Below are 18,231 nucleotides of genomic sequence, written 5' to 3'. Positions count from 1 at the left end.
TCAGAATTGAGAATTCAAGTTTGCTTGAAGATAAATGTTTTCACAGAGCCCTTGAGAAGGTTGCATGTAATCCCACCTCAGTACTGCAAGGCAATGCAATGCAGGGTTCAGGGCTTGTTCATAACAATGTAAAGTCACGATGTATGATTTGATGAGGAAGACTTGAAATGTGGAGAGCTGGAGATTCAGTTAGATGTATGACTTACAGTAGCTCAGTGAAGGTCATCTCATTTGTTGAGCTAGGTTTAGAATGGCCGAACAGAGCAGTTTGAATTATCACGTTGACTGGTTTCACTCACAAGTGAGGTCACGTGTATGTTGCTTTGCCTCAAATCTTACCGAAGATGTGGGAGACGAAATGAAGTTTGTTAACAACACCCATGTGAAAATGTATCGAGTCTCTGACAAACTGTTGGTTCAGGAATATATCATATGGTGTCACCTGACTTGCCCTTAAAAGGATTCTCTGGATGACATGGCATGCTGGCCGTTCTGAACTTCTTGCAGAACCAATAGCTCTTAAAACAAAGGTTCACATGGAGTTATCCACAAACTTCAATTTCCAACACGAAAATATTCAATTCCTCAGAGGACAAAAATTGGTAAATGTACAACTGATTGTTGAATATTGCCATGTGAGTCTGCACCTGTTTTGTACACCTCAGAGCTGAAGATACAAGGCATGCAGGAAGCCTTACTTTACAATGCAAGATGACTAAAAAGGAAACTCACTTCCACAAGTTAAAACAGTGGATACTTTGAGTTTTCTCACAGTGTATTCCGGCTTTATTGGGAACACTTTCAAACTTGAACACATTCAAAACAGTGCACACTTATAAAGTTCATCGATCCTAAATTGTGTCAAGTCATATGCAATGTATCTGCCCACCTCATGCTGTGAGGATTGAATCTTTTAAACACGTTGTGTGTGAAAGTTGATGCAAATAAAAAGGTTACAAAAATAATACATGTGTGCATGTGTGCCAATGCAAGGTCTACTTTCGATCTATCCCTACGTACGTCAAGTCAACGAGTGGACAGCACTTCGTGTCCAATGGTTGCTTCAGTATAGAGGATGCACCAGTGGGTTACATTCGATTTCCTCGAGGACACTCCTCGGAACACTGCCTTGTAAGGCACACATTGCAACCAGGAAAACAGGGCCTGTGACAAAACCGCAACACCACAAGCATTCTGTCTTAGGATACTTTCCAACAGAAAATACAGATGGAGATTTTTCCTTCTTTGGACTTCCTCCAACCCGACTCACTTGCAACCAGATACATGTATCAATTGTTCTCTCGGCTTTTCATACATAACAAGCAATGCATTTTAGGACTGTCGGTTGCAAAATGAAGTTGCAGTCTTATTAGAGCAGAACAAAGCTTAGAGCAATGTCTCCTCCACTACGTAAGACTGATGTGACATAGCAGCTATTAATTTTCGATCAATAATGTTCAACAAGCCATAGTCTGGTAGCTGGCTCTGCGTCAACGTCACAGTCTCTCTGCCTTCTTTTCTAGCTGACTGGATGTGACTGTTGGGCCATGCTGACAGTGCAGCACTCAGCATCAACCACACTGAAGCATAACAAGGAGGACAGCTACTGGTGAAGGGGGTGGCGTCACCTTTTCTTAGATGGGCCGGACTCGGTGTCACCTGTAGCCTTCCTTTTGCCTTTCCGTTTCTCTAAACATTTGAAGTTGTAAGGACAGCGAGGAAAACTGTAAAGTCCAATTACTGTGAGGTCTGAAAATAATGTTACTAAGCACCACAAGGACCACAAATGAAATTGATTGAAAGCAGTGTAGTGTTGACAATTTTATAAAGAAATGTTTCACAGCTTTGAGGGCATTCCAATGCAAAGACAACGTTAAAGTAAGGCAAGTGGACAATCTTGACAACTTCACATCAAATCAGTTCATCTGTTAGTAATCTCAATGTGGATTTGCATCTGCCAAACTCATTTGTCAAATCCATTAAACTGCAAAGGATAACAATCACATCTAGAAATCTGAAAATGAAATGAACAAGATACCGAAGTTTTACCTTCAGCTGCATCGTATAGTGCAGCCTTTACAAAACGCTTGGCTGCTCCTTTGTCCAATTTGGCAGCTAAAAAGAGGAGAATAAAACCAGGGAACCTTTCCATTACTTTGCATTTCATCTCTGAACCATTCTGATCAGATTCCTTGCAGTGAAAATTTCTGCTTCTAAGTGGTATTCATTCTGCGTGCAAAACTAGATCTATCTATGTTTGCTTTACACAGCAATGGTATCTATTTGCCTGCGACATAGCTGCACGGGATCATGGGCACTTGTCATTGAGAGATGCTCCCAGCATGCATGTGCTAGATCTGTTGAAATGTATGGTCTTTGCGGGTGCCCCATGTGATAAATTGAAATATCTCTCAGCAGCCTTTGCTGGTGAAGGGGTACTACCGGTCTAAGCAGATACAGCAAGCCACTTATATGAATGTTACTGTTGATACCAACACCAACATGACCGGAAGCTGGCTGTTAGCGCGATGAAGCATTGGTTGGGATACATTTGAAGAACAAATGTCGATCGGGACACACTCACCATTTTCTTTGTCCATAATTTCTTTCACTCTGTTCATGTACTTCTGTATCCGCCCCTGAAAATACGAGGCAAATAATACACGGTTGTCATCACAACTAATGAAATGCAACTTTTACAGAACGCTAAATTTTATGAGACATTTCGATCTTTCTTGACTCATAGCAAATGTAAAAAAGGTCATTTTACCAGTTCATGTTTGATTGGGTGGTCTCGTGGATTAACTCCTTGCGCACACAGGTACACTGTAATGACATTTAGACACAAAATAAAAATGGTCTATGAGGTTAATGAGAGCTTTATATCAAAGGCCAAATCATGTCTGATGGTCTCCTGTCCGACGCTTAAAATCTATCCTTCCCAAATCCTTCACAATCTACAAAAATGTTTCTGAGGCTTTTGCAGGTTCTTCTAGCCAACAAGCAAGTATATGGATCTTCTCTGATAAGTATTTGTAAGTGAACTTACTCCAGAACATTGAATTGATGGCGTAGGCTGACACTAACTCCAGTTTGGCCCGATCCAGCGTTTGGAGCTGTTACAGAAATGTGAAAATTAAAACGACTTGTGCATGTACATGTACACATTGCAAACTAGAATTCACACACTCAAAAAAGCCCTTTTTTGTACAAATCCATTCATAATGCCAAGTATTACAAAGGGAGTTCAGTTAAGTTTATGCTGCCTTTACACAAAAGCTGTTTACTGTTATCTTGTGAGACTACATTGCATGTACATGTTCAAGTATTTGAGCCAAAAGAAGTTCCATATCATGATGCGACAATTTGTATTTTGATAACACTCTGTGAATTATGCTACAGCCGGTAATCAGATGCGTCAACTTTGAACTTTTTTTGTGCCCATATTTATTCACTTTTGCTTATTTACACTCAAGAATCATTTCGAAGATTCACTTCGATTGGAATCCACTTTTTAACACTGGAATTCAAGATATTATCAGAAGATGTGCCTGACAGGCCCCTAGTCCTGGGAGGTTTTATTTTTAAAAATGTGTTTTTGAAAAAAATATTTTAAAATAGGCATTTGATGCACAGGGCTGTTTGCACACAAATGAAATGGGGGTTCTCTTGGTCATAGACTGTTTATTGCATATGTGTCTGGCATATCAGGCAATGGGAAAGCCCTTCGTTCAATTTGTACAGAGAATATCATGTTTTGTTCATGGCTTAAAATAAAACTGAATACAAATTTTTGGGGTACACTTTTGAAGATATTTTAGTGCATGAGTGGCCTATACTGTTTCTTGGTCAATACGTCTTGTGCCCCGACAACATTTGGGCCTCTCCTGCAGTTTCGTTTGGGGACCATGTTCGCCCATAGAGGAAACGGTTGTTGGTAGCACTCCCAATGGTCACAATTAACAAGTCTTGTGCCCAGACCACGTATAGGCCACTCATGAATGTTTCTGGGAGGATCATGTTTCGCCCATGGAGTTATTGCGTATTCTAAATCTCGATACGCGCATTTGAACGGTGAAGGCAGCGAAAAGTTCGAGTGCTGTGTGTGTGTCGAGCGAAAACGAGTGGATTTTGACAGATTGTGAAGTCAGAAATATCAATGAAGCCCCAACCATTTGACGTTGGCATTTACGGAAGCCAGTATGTGGTAATAGAGGTATTTTTGTTGAGTCTTTGAAATTTTTGAGAACTGTTTCAACCTTACTATATGTACAGGCATAGAGCATAAGTATGACGATCCCGTCCAAAATCCAAAAAGAGGAATACCAACGTTCCACTTAGTAGAGCTAACACAACCCTATGGAGGAAGTGAACCAGTCAGAAATCAATTTACCTTTTTTCAACTTAATATTTTTTACGTATCTATTCATCAACTCACAAATGCATGCACATTATCAGATTATACAACTAACAAGAAACATTTTCAAATAACTTTTCAAATGTTTGCAAGAAGAAATCACCCTTGTCTTTTTTTAAGGGTATCAGTCACTCTACACTACAGGCTGAAAATGAACGCAACTGGTCCACAGTGGTCATACAGGGGGAGGATGCATGAGCTACAACTCAAGTCATAATTTTGATTGGACAATAGAACATTAATATTCACGATCTTAGTCAAGGCATGGTCTATGACAAAAAGTGGTGTTGTTGGAAGGGATTCTCCAAATTTTCCTTTTCCGCCAAGCTTTAATTTACTTCAAAGTTTGTGAATATCTTTGTCCCAAATCAATAATGTGACACTGTGTCAGAAGGGGATGGCTTGAATTGGAGTATGAAATAAAATCGAAACAGATAGATTGGGTTGTGCTTAAAATGCATTGTGTGTTTGTCATTCAAACCCATAATGCAATGCAAACTGTAAGGTCCCTTGCTTGTCCTACTCCTAGTCGAGTCGGGAATCTACACCTAGGCTTTACACAAAAGCTGTATACCTTGTTGTGAACGTCCCCAAGAGAAGCCTTTTTTAATGGAGCTAAGGCTTTCTCCACTTCAGTTAATGAATCTTGGAAAGCTCGAAGATTGTTGGCGATTTCTTTAGGGTACTTTTCAGCCTCGAAATCGCTGCTGTTCTGTTCACCTCTGACACCCAAGCGAGCTGCCATTTTGTTTTTTTCGCTGGTGTTAGGCGTTCGATGTTCTTGTCATCTTCGTTTACACAGCAGCAGTACCAGTTAAATGCTACGTGGGCGCAGTCGATGTACATGTACTGTACATGTACTTGAAAGTGTTGGACTAGCATTATCATAAGTTGGAGGCTAGCTTGCGAAATCAGGTAGGTCTGGGCCTAGAACATTTTGTGCGTGTTTTGTGGTAGGCCTAAAAGCTATGGCCTCTTCAAGAAGTCGTTAGCTCATGTGAAGTTTAAACATGTTAAAATTGTAAGTGTACGAGCGCATCGCAGTAGGCTTTGGCCCTAGTCCAAAGTTTCAACATGTTTTGACATGTTTGATAATGTAATGATGTACATGTGCATGAACTTAAAGTGGTATCGGTACATGATGTACGTACGCCTAACCACACTCAAAACACTTTTTTTATTTTTCAAAATTTTGCTGATAAGAGAATAGAAACTTATTATGCTGTCTCCATGCTGAAGAACTGCAGGATTAATTTTGTGGAAAGAGGGTTTTGAGTTATGACATGTACATGTATGAGGGTAATTCTGGGGTAACAACCTCGGCAACATCACGGTCCATTGTGTCGGTGTCGGAAAATCAAGTAAGAAAGTCGCATTTCCTTCAAATATATTGATCAAAATTTTAAAAAATGGGGTCAGCATCATGAAAAGAACATTATCCAAGGTTGTAGTCTTTTGCAGGTCAACTTCTTTTATACAAATGATAAAACGGGGGTGCCAAAGTTGACAAACGCCTGCATACAATGTACATGTACTTGTAGTTGTAGAGTGGGCAGAGTTATGGGCTTTTAATTTACCCCCAGAACTGCAGGGTTTGTTGTCCGCCCCACTTTTGGGAAGGCAGCTGATGAAGAACCCCACAGTTCTGGGGGTACTTTAGTCAGGATCTAGTCTACTAAATGTTTCGAAGGTTTAAACTAAACATGCATCTTTCCAGTTACATCATCAATATCTGCATCTTTCCCTCTGTGTCATCCTTAAGAAGCAAATTAGTCCAGAACAAAAAGAGCTGCAACATGTAATGCACACACAAACAGAGCTTTTCTTTTCATTTTCAGTCCAGGAGCCTGCCTCCTGTCAATTTTGAATAATTATTTTAACTTTGTTGGGGTTGCTAGTGTGTTGGAATAACATATTACATTACAGTGTGCCCTGCCTTGAAACACACTATACAGGCACCATTAATTTGACACACTTCATAAAAGTCCTGTGCGACAGTAGTGTGATGTGAAAATTACTCCAGTTTGTTGCAACACCGGCTATTGGAGGCTTCAGACTTCCCCAAAGTCAATTTGACTAACTTCCTCAACTTCTTTGAAAAAATTTTTTTCATGAAAATAAGCATTCAGATTTGGACCCCCAAACCACTTTTTGATTCAAAACTAATAAGAGACAATGTCTTGTCCTACAAAATGCTCCGCAGTCATCAAGTCTGGCACTATCTGGCAGGAAACTCTTATCCTGGTGTAAAACTCGCAAATGAAAATTTGCAGAAATTAAACTCTCATGTCAAAACTGAAGGAAAAGTGAGAACAATGCATCACGTTTAAAAACACAGAATCGCTACCTCCTTGGCAAAACTCTGTCTGAGTCTAAATCACTTCAGACAATATTGTCCTCAAATTGGGCGTACATGTAAGTCTTTATATAATTTAAAGAACATGTTTTTCTCCTAACTTTGGTGGGGTTTTGTAAGTATTCGGGGGCTCACATGTGCTGTCCTGATAATGCTGAACATTCCAGATTTTGTTAACTTGGTTGTTAGAGCAGATATAGCTGAAAGGTTTTTCTGGTGGTGTACTAAGCGACTTTGCAATCAACATGAGCATCCAGCAAGGTAGATATTTGTTAAACAATAGACCCTCCCCAATCACAGAATCAAACCAACTTGGGTCTTTTTATTCATCGCTGTGCACTGCTGTGTCATGCTCAGTGAATTATTTCCCCAGATGCCTTTGCGCAATATAGCTGTCTCTGCGAGCAGTTGTCTATACCAAGTTTGTGTCCTCCCGAAAGGAAAAAAAACTCGGTTTTCCAGGCCCAGCTAAAGGTTTACTATCTAATGTGCAAGGGAAATCGGTCATGTTTGTTCCCATCTGTGGGATGTTCGTTTATAGAACCTTTGCCCACAGGGACTTAAAAAAGCCAAAGATCAGTTGTTCCCTCTGATTGGTACTTTTTTTGTGGAGGCCCATGGAGAAAAAGGTGAAATTCTCACCATTTTGGGCAGTTGAAGAGGTGTCAGTTCTCTTACATTACCACAGAATCCTGGAGTAAGGATTAGCATTTTTGTTTAAGTAAGCACTTGTAATGTTTGGTTAAAGCGGAAGAAAATTTTCAGTAGTCGTATTTCTTTTGTGAATCGTTGAATCCTATAAACATCAGAGTTAACATACTTTTGCACAGTTTCATAGACAAGCACTTTAAATTGTCCTGCATTTTCTCAAGTTTAGGGACCTTAATGTGTCTTATTGACAAGTCAATGTTTATTCATACATGTATGTTGTTGGTTTTTGCAGAACCACAAATATTGATGGGAAATACCACCTCCTTACCTGGAATTCAGCTTTCTGAATGAGAAACAACTTGAAGTTGGCAGCCAAAATGAAGCCAAACGCTCTATCACTATCATTGTGGATTCTTTGTCTCATTCTCTGTAATGCTTCAACAGTGACAAAACCGACTCCAGACGCAGGATCCAAAAGTGTTAGTGAGGCAAAGGTGACATTAACACTTGATGGGTTGACAACGGTTGATGCAGGGGTCACCACAGAGTTGCCGCCAACATCAAAATCTTCCACAGATTCTACTAGGTCTGTTACAACTGTAAGTCCGATGTTGCCACCACGGATCACAACTGAGCCCACAAAAAAACCCACAGAGAGTCCAAAGAAACCGGACCCTTCTGTGTCACCAACAACTCTCAAGGTAACCACTTCCTCCAAGCAAAAGACCAGCCAACAGTCAGCAACACATGCCACGCAGTCACCATTAAGGACACCGACTAGTCCACCAGATACCGCGGCCCCTGAAAAGAGGGATGAAGTAAATTCAGCAACTGCAGAGGCCCAAGTCACTACCACCCTCACCCCAACTCCGCCTGTCCAGACAAGGGCATCAGTTCTGACAACGAGATGGACAACAAAAGCAACAACTTCACAACCAAAGATTCCAACTCCAAAACAAAAGCCAGTCACGACGCCAAAGAAATCAACTGAACCAGCCGTACGCAAAACTGCCGCAGCTCCTGTCAAATCAGTGGTCACCACTAGGGCTCCATTAACTGACCACCAGGCTGTTCCGACTGATGGGAAGAAGCCAGAGGGAACCGATAAGGGCCATAAAGATCATGGGGATCACCTAGCATCGACGGCCAAACCAGGCTCAGGTAAATCTTTCAGAGTGCACAATGCAAGTCTACTTATGAACTTCACACAAAGGAGAAATTTCCAATAGCTGGTTCAAAAATGTGATAATGCAGCTGCACATTATGAGTGCTGAAGACCTATATGTACATCTTGGTCATTCTGTGCCAAATCAAAGTTTTGCCGGGGTCAGTCTTTAAGATTTCTTTGCATTTGCCTGAATTTGTTTGGCAAAGTAAAAAAAATTCCCAAACCCAAACTGTAGTGTTTTTGGTTCAAGCGATTTGAGATAAGTAGTTAATTTTTTGATCTCCCTATTTTTCACATTGACTTTGAATGCCTTCAGGAATGTTGGACACGAATGATGAAGAGAGCTGAGTTTGTGTCTTTGGTTACAGCTCCTAGTTTTGTTTGCATCTCTAATGAATGACGCAGACAAAGTTGATGGTGTCCGGCACGTGGGAATATGGTCGCACTGGATGATAATAAACATGCAATTTCTGATCAATAAAGGGCGGCATTTGGGCACCGTAGCTGTAGAAAGTGTGAGAGTCATGGACTATGGCATCAGTATGTTCGTGATCTGAAGCAGTAACTAAGCTTTTTCTAGACTCTGCTTTGTGACACGGTAATGTATTGATCCAACTTGAACACCTGTTACCATTTAGCAAAATGTACAGATCTGTTGATGTTTTGCTAAAGCTTGTATCCCTTCAGGTTATCTGTGGGAGGATTCGACTCCGCCAGAATCTAAAATGGGGGAACAAAATGTGGTTTATGTTCAAATGGACAAAATCCAACTGGAATTGTGGCAATTTCCTGTTAGTTTAAATGCTTGTATTGACTTTTTCTCCCCGATCTCCTACAATAGGTACACATAAGAATGACACAGGAGCACCCAACAATTCTGTGAGTATATCGGGAACCTACAGCTGATATTTTGTAAGGCAGATGGGATACGATAAAATTGCCTTGTTCAAGGACAAATTTCAACAATCTCAAACTTTAGAACCCCTTTTATCGTGGTTTCAGAGATTTCTTTGGGGCTTTTGAAAGTGAAAATCAAAATGAAGAATGTTGAAAGGGAAGAATTCGTGAGTCATGTCTGGGAGAAAGGTTTCAAATTTGTGGCAAAGCCCCACACATTTACATTTAGGTATGGACTGACAACCTCAACTACACTCTACCTCTTACACCAGCTACATCGACTTGTAGGATTTCTCAGCGAAATATGCTGAAGCTAAAACCAAGTTTTTTTTAACACGTTGACTGCGGCGCATTTAAAAGGGGCAGTCCCATTTGCCAAGCATCGTAGGCATGCGAGCGTATTTACTAGGTACCTTTCAGGGGTCTGAACATGAGCATTTTACGGATGTAAAGGATGACTACCATATCATTAGGTCATACATGAATTGGTTTCAAGCTATGGTGTAAGCAAGTTTAGTAGGGACTGTTGTGATTGTGGCTTCTTGGCGAACATTCAGAGTATTAGGACATTCCTGTCTAACGTCTTTGATTCTGTTGGCAAGTTTTGCATGAAAAAAAATATGGGTTGATCCATTCTTGCTACTCCTTTTTCTCCTGATTTATGTGTTTCTTGTGCCCTGTGACTTGGGTATGTTTTTACAGGTCTGTTTGTTGGGGGGGGTCAGGTGTCAAATTGGCTAACATGCAGAAATACATATATATATACACAAGCTTGTTGCATCCTGTTTTAAGGCCGGAAACAGCTGTCTCGGTAAATTGATTGATTTGTTTGATATCCATATTGCCGCTGACCAGTATTTTGTTTGTGAATATTTGACTTGCTCTCTAAAATGAAAAGTCACCAAAACGTCTCATGTAGCTAGATGAGGTAAATCTGTATTTCAGATTTGAGTTTCTAATTTGAGTGGTTCACCCTGTGTGTTTTTCCTTCAAACCCAAATTTTATACAAGCCAGTGATTTAAGTACAATACTGTCAGTCTTATTCCAGCAAAACTGTACAGTACTTTCAGCACTGGAGCTTAAAAATAGAGATCATTCATGGTGCTCTCAGTGAAAATCATTTTTGACACCAAAATTCAGTATCGATAGACACTGTGCATGTATCACACACTGTACACCCCCTAGGGACCATTGAAATCCTGCATAACCATGTTGGGTTCAGCATGGTTAGGGTGAACCCTAACCCCCAAGGGACCATTGAAATCCTGCATCACCTTGTTGGCTTCAGCAGGGTTAGGGAGAGCCCTAACCCCCTAGGGACCATTGAAATCCTGCATAACCTTGTTGGCTTTAGCACAGTTAGGGTAAACCCTAACCCCCTAGGGACCATTGAAATCCTGCACAACCTTGTTGGCTTCAGCATGGTGCGGTTAGGGTTAAGGATCCCTTGGCTTAGCTGCCAGGAAACCTGAAAGAAAGTAATTGCTTGTAACACCCCAATAAATAAAAGGAGTGGCCCAAAAGGGTTTTTAATGACACAGGAATGTAACCACTGGCATTTTTGATAACCCACAGTGGCTTTACTAGAAAAATGGCAACCGTGTTGTTTGGGGAATTTATAATCAGTTTCATCTAAACCCTTCACTCCTCTGGTCCTTTTCCTGGAAGGTTTTCTGAATTTCTCAGGTTTCATTACTTTTCATTAGACTGATAGTGCCCCTTTCTGTCTCCTCAAACAACCTTTGGGTATCAGAACCCAGCGCCTCACGAGTCCTTCCTCGAGGCTCTTCTTGAGTCTAGTCACAGATCCTTTTCAAAGACTGGTTGTAAGTGACAGGGTAAACGAGGACAGGGGTACGCTTTTGTCACAGTTTATTTGAATAGCTTGCAACCCAGCTCAAGTACCGAATCAGTTGAGATGGACTTCCAGGGACTGGTGATGGACTGGACTACAATATTGGTGGTGGGCATTGTTATTAGTGGATCCAGAGTCCATGGAAGTCTATCCCACGTCCTGCAACCTTTTCAAATGAACTGTGATAAAAACATTCCTGTGTGTTGCTCACCATGTTACCTGTGACAATTTCAATGGAAGGACCTGTGATGGACATAACTGGCAAGTGGGTTGTGCCATCTTGAAGCCTTCAAAATATCGGAGTGGATAGCTAGTACATATATTTATAACTTAAAGGACCCTGTACTGTATTTTCAACCCTTCATATGTTCAATTTCTTCTCCATTTTTCCCCTTTCTTTTTGGTGCGATTGGACAGAACAACTCCATGTTTTCAAAGTTGCTGCTGCCAGTTGTTCTCGGCATTGTCGCGGCAGTTCTCATCATTTGCTTTGCTTACAGCATCCGTGCCTGTAAGAAGAAGGACAGGGTTAGAGGCCACATGAAGCTGATGAATAATGGAAAGGTGAATTGTCAGAAGTAGTTTACTGAGATCCAAACACTTGTACATGTATTCTTTGATCAGTTTTAGTTACCATATCTTATGCATATTCATTATTGAGAGCCCCATTCTCACTGGTCCATTGATCACCACTTGCCAGTTGTTGTTTTTGCTGTTTACCTGATGCATATGACAGGATCCATACCCAAGTCAAATATGGCTCAGTAACTTTTTCCCAGGATTCATTGAACAGTCACATGGTTTATGTATACAAGTGTGAGCATAGCCGTAGCTACGCTGTTTGCACACTACACATGACCAGATGGGGAGCACGTGTACATACTGCCTTTGACTTGCTCCTGAAATTTGAATAGCTACTGAATATGTATGAGATACGGTAATACACATGTTACCTGGGACTTTAACAGCTTGATCTCGGGAACTAGTTTGCCAATTTCCAATACCTTGGAGAGCTGAAATTGACTACCCATTGTCAAACCATTGACTTGGAAACTGAGGGTCGGGGTTGAAGGTTTTCACAGACTGCGAGCCAGTAGCTTGGGCATATCAATTGTCAAGAAAATATGATCAGCCTGTGCTGATGCATGTCCAGAGTGCAGGCCTGTTTGCCTTTGTGGGAATTCTGATGCCACATTCACAGGAGTGGTGTGGCTTAATACAAGATGAATTAGATGTTGCTTTGGAGGCATGACATGTCTGTGTGTGGACGGTGAGCCTAACATACCGTTGGCTGGACTTCCAGTATGACCTTTGTTGCTGCCCAAACTGGCACTTTGCCAGAAGATGGGGAACATGTTTCAAGTTCTTCCTCTGTGAGCTGTCATGTCTCACTCCTTCAGCATTTATTTTTCTGTGAAGAAGAGCCTTCCTGAATCTACCAAAATCTGTCACTATGAAAGGAACCTGTTGCTTCCTCTCCAGAGTACTTCTTTGGAGGGAAGTTGCACCCCATCAAGGGGCTGGGCTCTCGTTCTACTTTCCTCAATCCTGCAAACTCTCTAAGACATTCAGTTGGGGTTGGAAAGCATAAGGAGCTTGGGGTCAATCATCACTCTTGAAGGAATGGGCCATTTTTCACTTAGTGTATGTTTTTTTTCTTTCTCACTTTCCCTCAGGATCATGAAATGGGAGGCAACTTGGACCGGATGAAGCTTTTGGCGGACAGCTCCGAGGATGAGTTCTAGCAATAGTGTAGCATGATTGCTTAGTACAGGGCTCCATCTATGCAGTGAACTTACAACGATTGCCTTAGGGGGTGGCTGTGATATGTTTTGGATGATTTGTAGCAAACAAGGTATGTTTTGTTGAACATGTGCTGTTGGGTCACACAAATTGCAGACACGTTGTACTTAATTCACGTATGTTGATTATGTGTGGGCTCCGAATATTACTGTCCACAGCAATAAAAATTCAATGAAAATGGAAACAGAGTGGCTGTTATTGAAGAATGTTTGAGTGCTATATCTGCAGTGGGCTTAGAATGAGTAGGTTCCTGCAGGTGTGTTAGTGCACCTTGTGTGCTCAATGCATAGAGGCGTGAGTAAACGAGTTTCTTGCTTGGACCAGTATCTTGTCCTTCCTCTGCTCTCTGAGTCAGTGTGAGTCCATGTGATGCACAGGTCGGAGTAGTATTTTAGACTCGCGTAACCTCACGTTCGAGCAGAATACGCATGTAATGCCCTCAGAAAAGAAGCACGGTGCTGCAAATTTTGCTCGGAAATGTCTGGACCGTCAATAATGAAAAGAGGACCCTGTGCGCTCGCGCTGTTGACATTTGAGGTTCAGCTGATGCAAAAATGGCCAAAGTGGTTGCATGCAATCCCACTGGATTGGAAGGTACCGTGAAAAATAAAAACATCTCGTGTTACATGTTATGTACTTCATAGCCTCACAGATACACCCATATCCCAAACTGTCAGGAGCCCTTGGTTACTCCGTGAAAGGGAAGAAGCTGTACCTGCTGAGAAAATCATTGGTTGTACTTTGATTAAAGCCATTGTGATTCAAAATCATAAAATTGTACACTTGGAGTTTGAGAATAAGGGTTTGGAATTGTCCTCATAAACTGACTGACAATTGTAAATGTACAAGATTTTTAACTGTGACTGAGAAGGAGAGTTACTCAACAAATCAGCATACTTTATTGCAGTGACAATAACTTGGGTTTTAACCAGAGGTTGTAGGTTTTAGTCTGGTTCCGGTCAGTAGTCTTGCTCTACTGGTGCCAACAATTCAGTGTCAGTAGTTATTATGAAATGGGACTTATTCTGATTACTCATTGTGTAGTTGCTCTGTTCAGTCATAGAGGAAGAAGCTACAGCTCTGAAGTGGATCACTCTAAACATCCTTCATATTGCAAGGACACTTATTTGTATATTTAACTTGATTGATTGAAGCCTGAAATATAAACAGGTATCCATGGAATCATTTTTCGATGTGGTGTTTTCATTGATAAAAGGTTATGTACTTTTGCTATGTTGAAAATTACTTGCTTTGTAATTTTGTATTTCGTATTTTTTGTCGTTTTAAGCTATTGTCATGAAGTCACAAAAATGACTTTGGGTGGTTAAATTTTTAAAGAGGAATTCTAAAAATACTGTTTGGAGGAAATAATGTTGCTATGGTTATTATGTTTTCGCTGAAATTGAAGTGATAAACAACTGTCATTTTGATTTCAAAAGAAAGGACTTCGAACTCAGCATGGTACACGTAGTTTTTAATCATGTTGTCTAGCACTTCTGTGAGTTGTTGTAAATCTCCCAGATCTGTTAAAATTCATATATTTTAATTTTGTAATCCCCGGTATGAACACATTTTAAATGTATTTTTTGTCAAAACCAAAAAAGCTGTCAGTTGTAAATATATTACGGTGTCATATGAGTTTAAATTGTCACGTGCATGTCAATATCCTAATGAAACACGCTGGAATATGGCGATATTCATTATAAAAATACCCAATATTGACCATAGCATACTCCTGGGCTCAATTTCATGGAGTTGCGTAACAGCAGAAAAGGCGTACTTACGACAGCAGAAAAGTTTTGTTAACCTTAACCACTGTTTCCTGGCATTCGTGGTTGTGTTTATGGTTGTCCTCGCATAGAAATTTCCATTGTTTAGTCAAAATGTTAAGACTTTTTCCTCCAAGATAAGTGCGCTTTTTGCCGTGCTTACAGCTCAGGGTCTCCATGAAATACCGTGCACAGAGCCTCAGTGTAAAATCGTGTGCTTAGCGGCACCCTAAAATATAGGCAATTCACAATAGTGTGTCTCCAAGACTTCGCAACGTGTTGGCCAATCACAGCGCGCAAAATCTGTTGACCCTTTCCAAATGCGCACTGGGTCGACAGATGTCGCGCATCGTGATTGGCAAACACACTGCAAGCTCTTGGAGGATCACTATTGTGAATTGCGCGTATTGGGCCCTGGTGACCTTTGACAAATTGAATTTTGGCTGTTGAGCATGGTTAAATGTACATGTACCACTACAAGCACATGACTTCACAGTGTGCTGACTGCCATGCAAATGAGAAATGGACGTGTCTTGGTCTAATTAAGAATCAGGTGTCTTGTGCAATCAGGTATTGGTAGTATACAAAGAATAGCTGTTGCCATGGAGATGATGTCCATAGCAGACATGGCCTATGTAAGCTTTCTTTATCAGTTGCAGACTATGAACAGGTACAAAACCACAAGTCTGGAGTGTGCAATAAATCCGTACACACCTGGTCTTGAAAAATCAATCGATACTAAAAGTATCAATTGAAAGTACAGCAACAAGAATCTTAAGGAAATGGCAGTGAGGGGTTTTTAGATGACAGGAGACAAGATAAATTATTTTTTGCACGTTTTATGATCTTGATTGAACAAGTAGATCTTTCTGAAGTTAGCAAAACAGGGATGACCCTACCAGTAAAGAAGCAGCACATTGTTATCAAAATGATTGTGACTACACATGTGGATAAAAGTAGCTCTTCTATTTCCAAGGGATAGTTCAATCTTACATTGGTTCTGGGGAAAGTATTCACCTTGTATGTCTTTATCACATACAAAGAGTTTGAATGTATTATTGTATTCAGAAGTGTACAGTTGATGTAATGATGAAGGGGAAGTGGTTTACTCTTGTCAAGAAGTTTGTCAACATACTTTCTGGTGTTGGTGTCCACCCTCTGGTTTGAGAACATCAAAATAGTTTTCTCTGTTAAGCTCAAGGTCTTCCTTTTATGTGATTTTTTGAAGATGTACATAAAAACCATGTACATTGTACATAGTAAATTTAGAAAGTTATCACAGTTTAAGAAGTTATATTGATGTACTTTTTTCCTCTTGAGGTATTATGATACTGTTCATTACATGTCATTTGTTGACTGACTTCGCTACTCACAGAGAAAGTTTATTTTCAGGTATGAACGAACAGATATTCAGTGGTTTTTTACATTTGACATTACTATCCATTGACTTTGGGCTGTGTCAGAATGACTCGACTGTGGCTGGAGATCACAAAGGTCGATGGGAAATGGACAAAGCCACTAGCCGATGGCTTCCATGGGGGCATGTGTAATTTTTTAGCCATAGCTGTGTGCTTTGGATGCAGCCCTTACACGTTGACTCATTCTGGAGTTGTCCAGATCTCTGTGAGTTTCATGCTGCTTCACGTGAGCAGCCAAGTGTTCAGAGATACTGCACTCCTGCAACATGCCCCCAAACAAAAACTGACATTGCTCCTGGCTAGTTTGTACACCCAGTTTGTTGTTTTCAAAGTTCAAACAGGAAACAATGAAGAGTTGTCGAGCAACTGTTTTAGCAGTGGAGTTAGACATCAATCAGCTTGTACTCTTAGGATTGTGCTTTTTCCAGCCAGGGAAAGCAGATTGGAGATGTTTTGCTTTATGAGTATTTCCTTGTTTGTAATGGAATGGACTGTGCAGTACATTTTGTAAGACTCTGTTCAAGTGTGCTGACCTTGCGTAATACCAATACATGTACATAAATGTATCAGTGTGATTCATGGCCTCAATACTTAAAATGGGGAAGAGGGAAGGGGAGGGGCTTGACAACTCAGGTGGGCGGGATGTTTATAGGTCAGTGCACGTCAGACCTGTTTCCATGACAAGAGTGTTTAAGTCATGCAGAAAAATGTTCCAATTCAGAGTTGTCAATACTCGTGAATTCTGATGCCTAGAGCAACGAGCTAAGACAAAAATTTGACTGAAAAACTTTAGGATTTGAAGTTACATGTACCATTTCATGACTGAGCTTTGGGTTTTTTTTTAGAAAAGCAAGGTCACACACTCAATTTAATTCAATTTCAATTGAATTCTCTGGTGCAACACATAAAGATATATAAATGGTTGGGTGGCTCAGTTGCTTTTCCACGTTCCTATTTTTAATGTTGGTTTCAGTTTTTTCCTGTATCAGTCCGCATAAATACATACATACATGTTAATCAGATTTACCTAATTTATTATTTTATGATTGTCAGCGGATCATTGTGCAATCGTTTAGGCAGTAACAACCTTGTTGGTGACGTTTCAAACATTCCCTCCATGTAGAAGAATACATGTACTTTTATTTCATACACAGATTGCATTGTATATTAAAGATCCTGACATTTTTATCGAGTCTTTAGGCACAATAAGACTTACACGTACGTGCATATTATTTTAATTTGCTAGTGCTAGAGTTCAGACCTGTTCTGAGTCATCGAGTACAAAACCAAGATGTGATTGTTATGCAGTGGGAATCAAGCTTGAGAACTGAGACAGGGGTGACTGAGTATTCTGAATGAGTAGGACTTTGGGTATTGGGACTCACACCTGACACAGGTGTGCAAGACATGACCCTAAAGGTTCACAATGGAGCTCCAAATTACATAATCTTGCAAGTCTGAGTTTCAGAGATTGTCTGGTTTGGCAAGTGTCATTCCTTCTGGCAGTACAACCATTTGTTTAAATGAACTTGATGACTTTGGAAAGGGGCTTGTAGCAACACTGAAATTTAAAATGCTTTTGTATTTAAAATTCTGTTTTCATAGTACTATTAGTAACAACCTTGAATGTTTTATTGCTAAAAATTTATGCATGAAAATATTGACCCTGTCCCATTTTTTCTGCATTCACATTCTCGTATTAAAACAGCAAGGCGGTATATGAACTTCTGCCATTCACACACGTGATTGCACACTCTCATGTGATAATTGTGACCTTGTGCCCCTAAAACCAGGCTTAGTTAACAATTATTAGTAATAAGTAATTCTTCTCCCCCGTAAGTATCCAAAGTAGAAATCTTGTCTGCAGCAAACTTTGGAAGTTATGGGCAAGGAAAG

The 18,231-nt window shown here is 40.5% G+C and overlaps 2 protein-coding genes across 3 annotated transcripts; one reads left to right on the top strand and one right to left on the bottom strand.

Moving 5' to 3' along the window:
- Positions 1-847: 847 nt before the first annotated feature.
- On the bottom strand, positions 848-5,209 carry c1d (C1D nuclear receptor corepressor). Of its 2 annotated transcripts, none has more exons than XM_022225767.2 (6): positions 4,992-5,209; positions 3,050-3,116; positions 2,771-2,826; positions 2,585-2,639; positions 2,050-2,115; positions 848-1,689 (listed from the first exon to the last, which is right to left on the bottom strand). In XM_022225767.2, exons 1-6 carry the CDS (start codon positions 5,160-5,162, stop codon positions 1,625-1,627), a joined length of 480 nt encoding a protein of 159 aa, XP_022081459.2. In that variant the 5' UTR covers positions 5,163-5,209; the 3' UTR covers positions 848-1,624. The 2 variants fall into 2 exon arrangements, with proteins under 2 accessions (XP_022081459.2, XP_086988919.1); XM_087132793.1 differs by having other exon boundaries at positions 848-1,749; positions 4,992-5,162.
- Positions 5,199-18,076, top strand: LOC110974255 (uncharacterized). Its single transcript, XM_022225765.2, has 5 exons — positions 5,199-5,332; positions 7,717-8,585; positions 9,434-9,471; positions 11,763-11,909; positions 13,022-18,076. Exons 2-5 carry the CDS (start codon positions 7,772-7,774, stop codon positions 13,088-13,090), a joined length of 1,068 nt encoding a protein of 355 aa, XP_022081457.2. The 5' UTR covers positions 5,199-5,332; positions 7,717-7,771; the 3' UTR covers positions 13,091-18,076.
- The last annotated feature ends 155 nt before the right edge of the window (positions 18,077-18,231 follow it).

This window comes from Acanthaster planci, linkage group LG01, assembly GCF_054643075.1.
Source record: "Acanthaster planci isolate LZ-2023a linkage group LG01, COTS_SCS, whole genome shotgun sequence".
Lineage (NCBI taxonomy): Eukaryota > Metazoa > Echinodermata > Asteroidea > Valvatida > Acanthasteridae > Acanthaster > Acanthaster planci.
The sequence above is the reverse complement of the archived record's forward strand: the minus strand, read 5'-3'. Positions and strand labels throughout refer to the sequence as shown.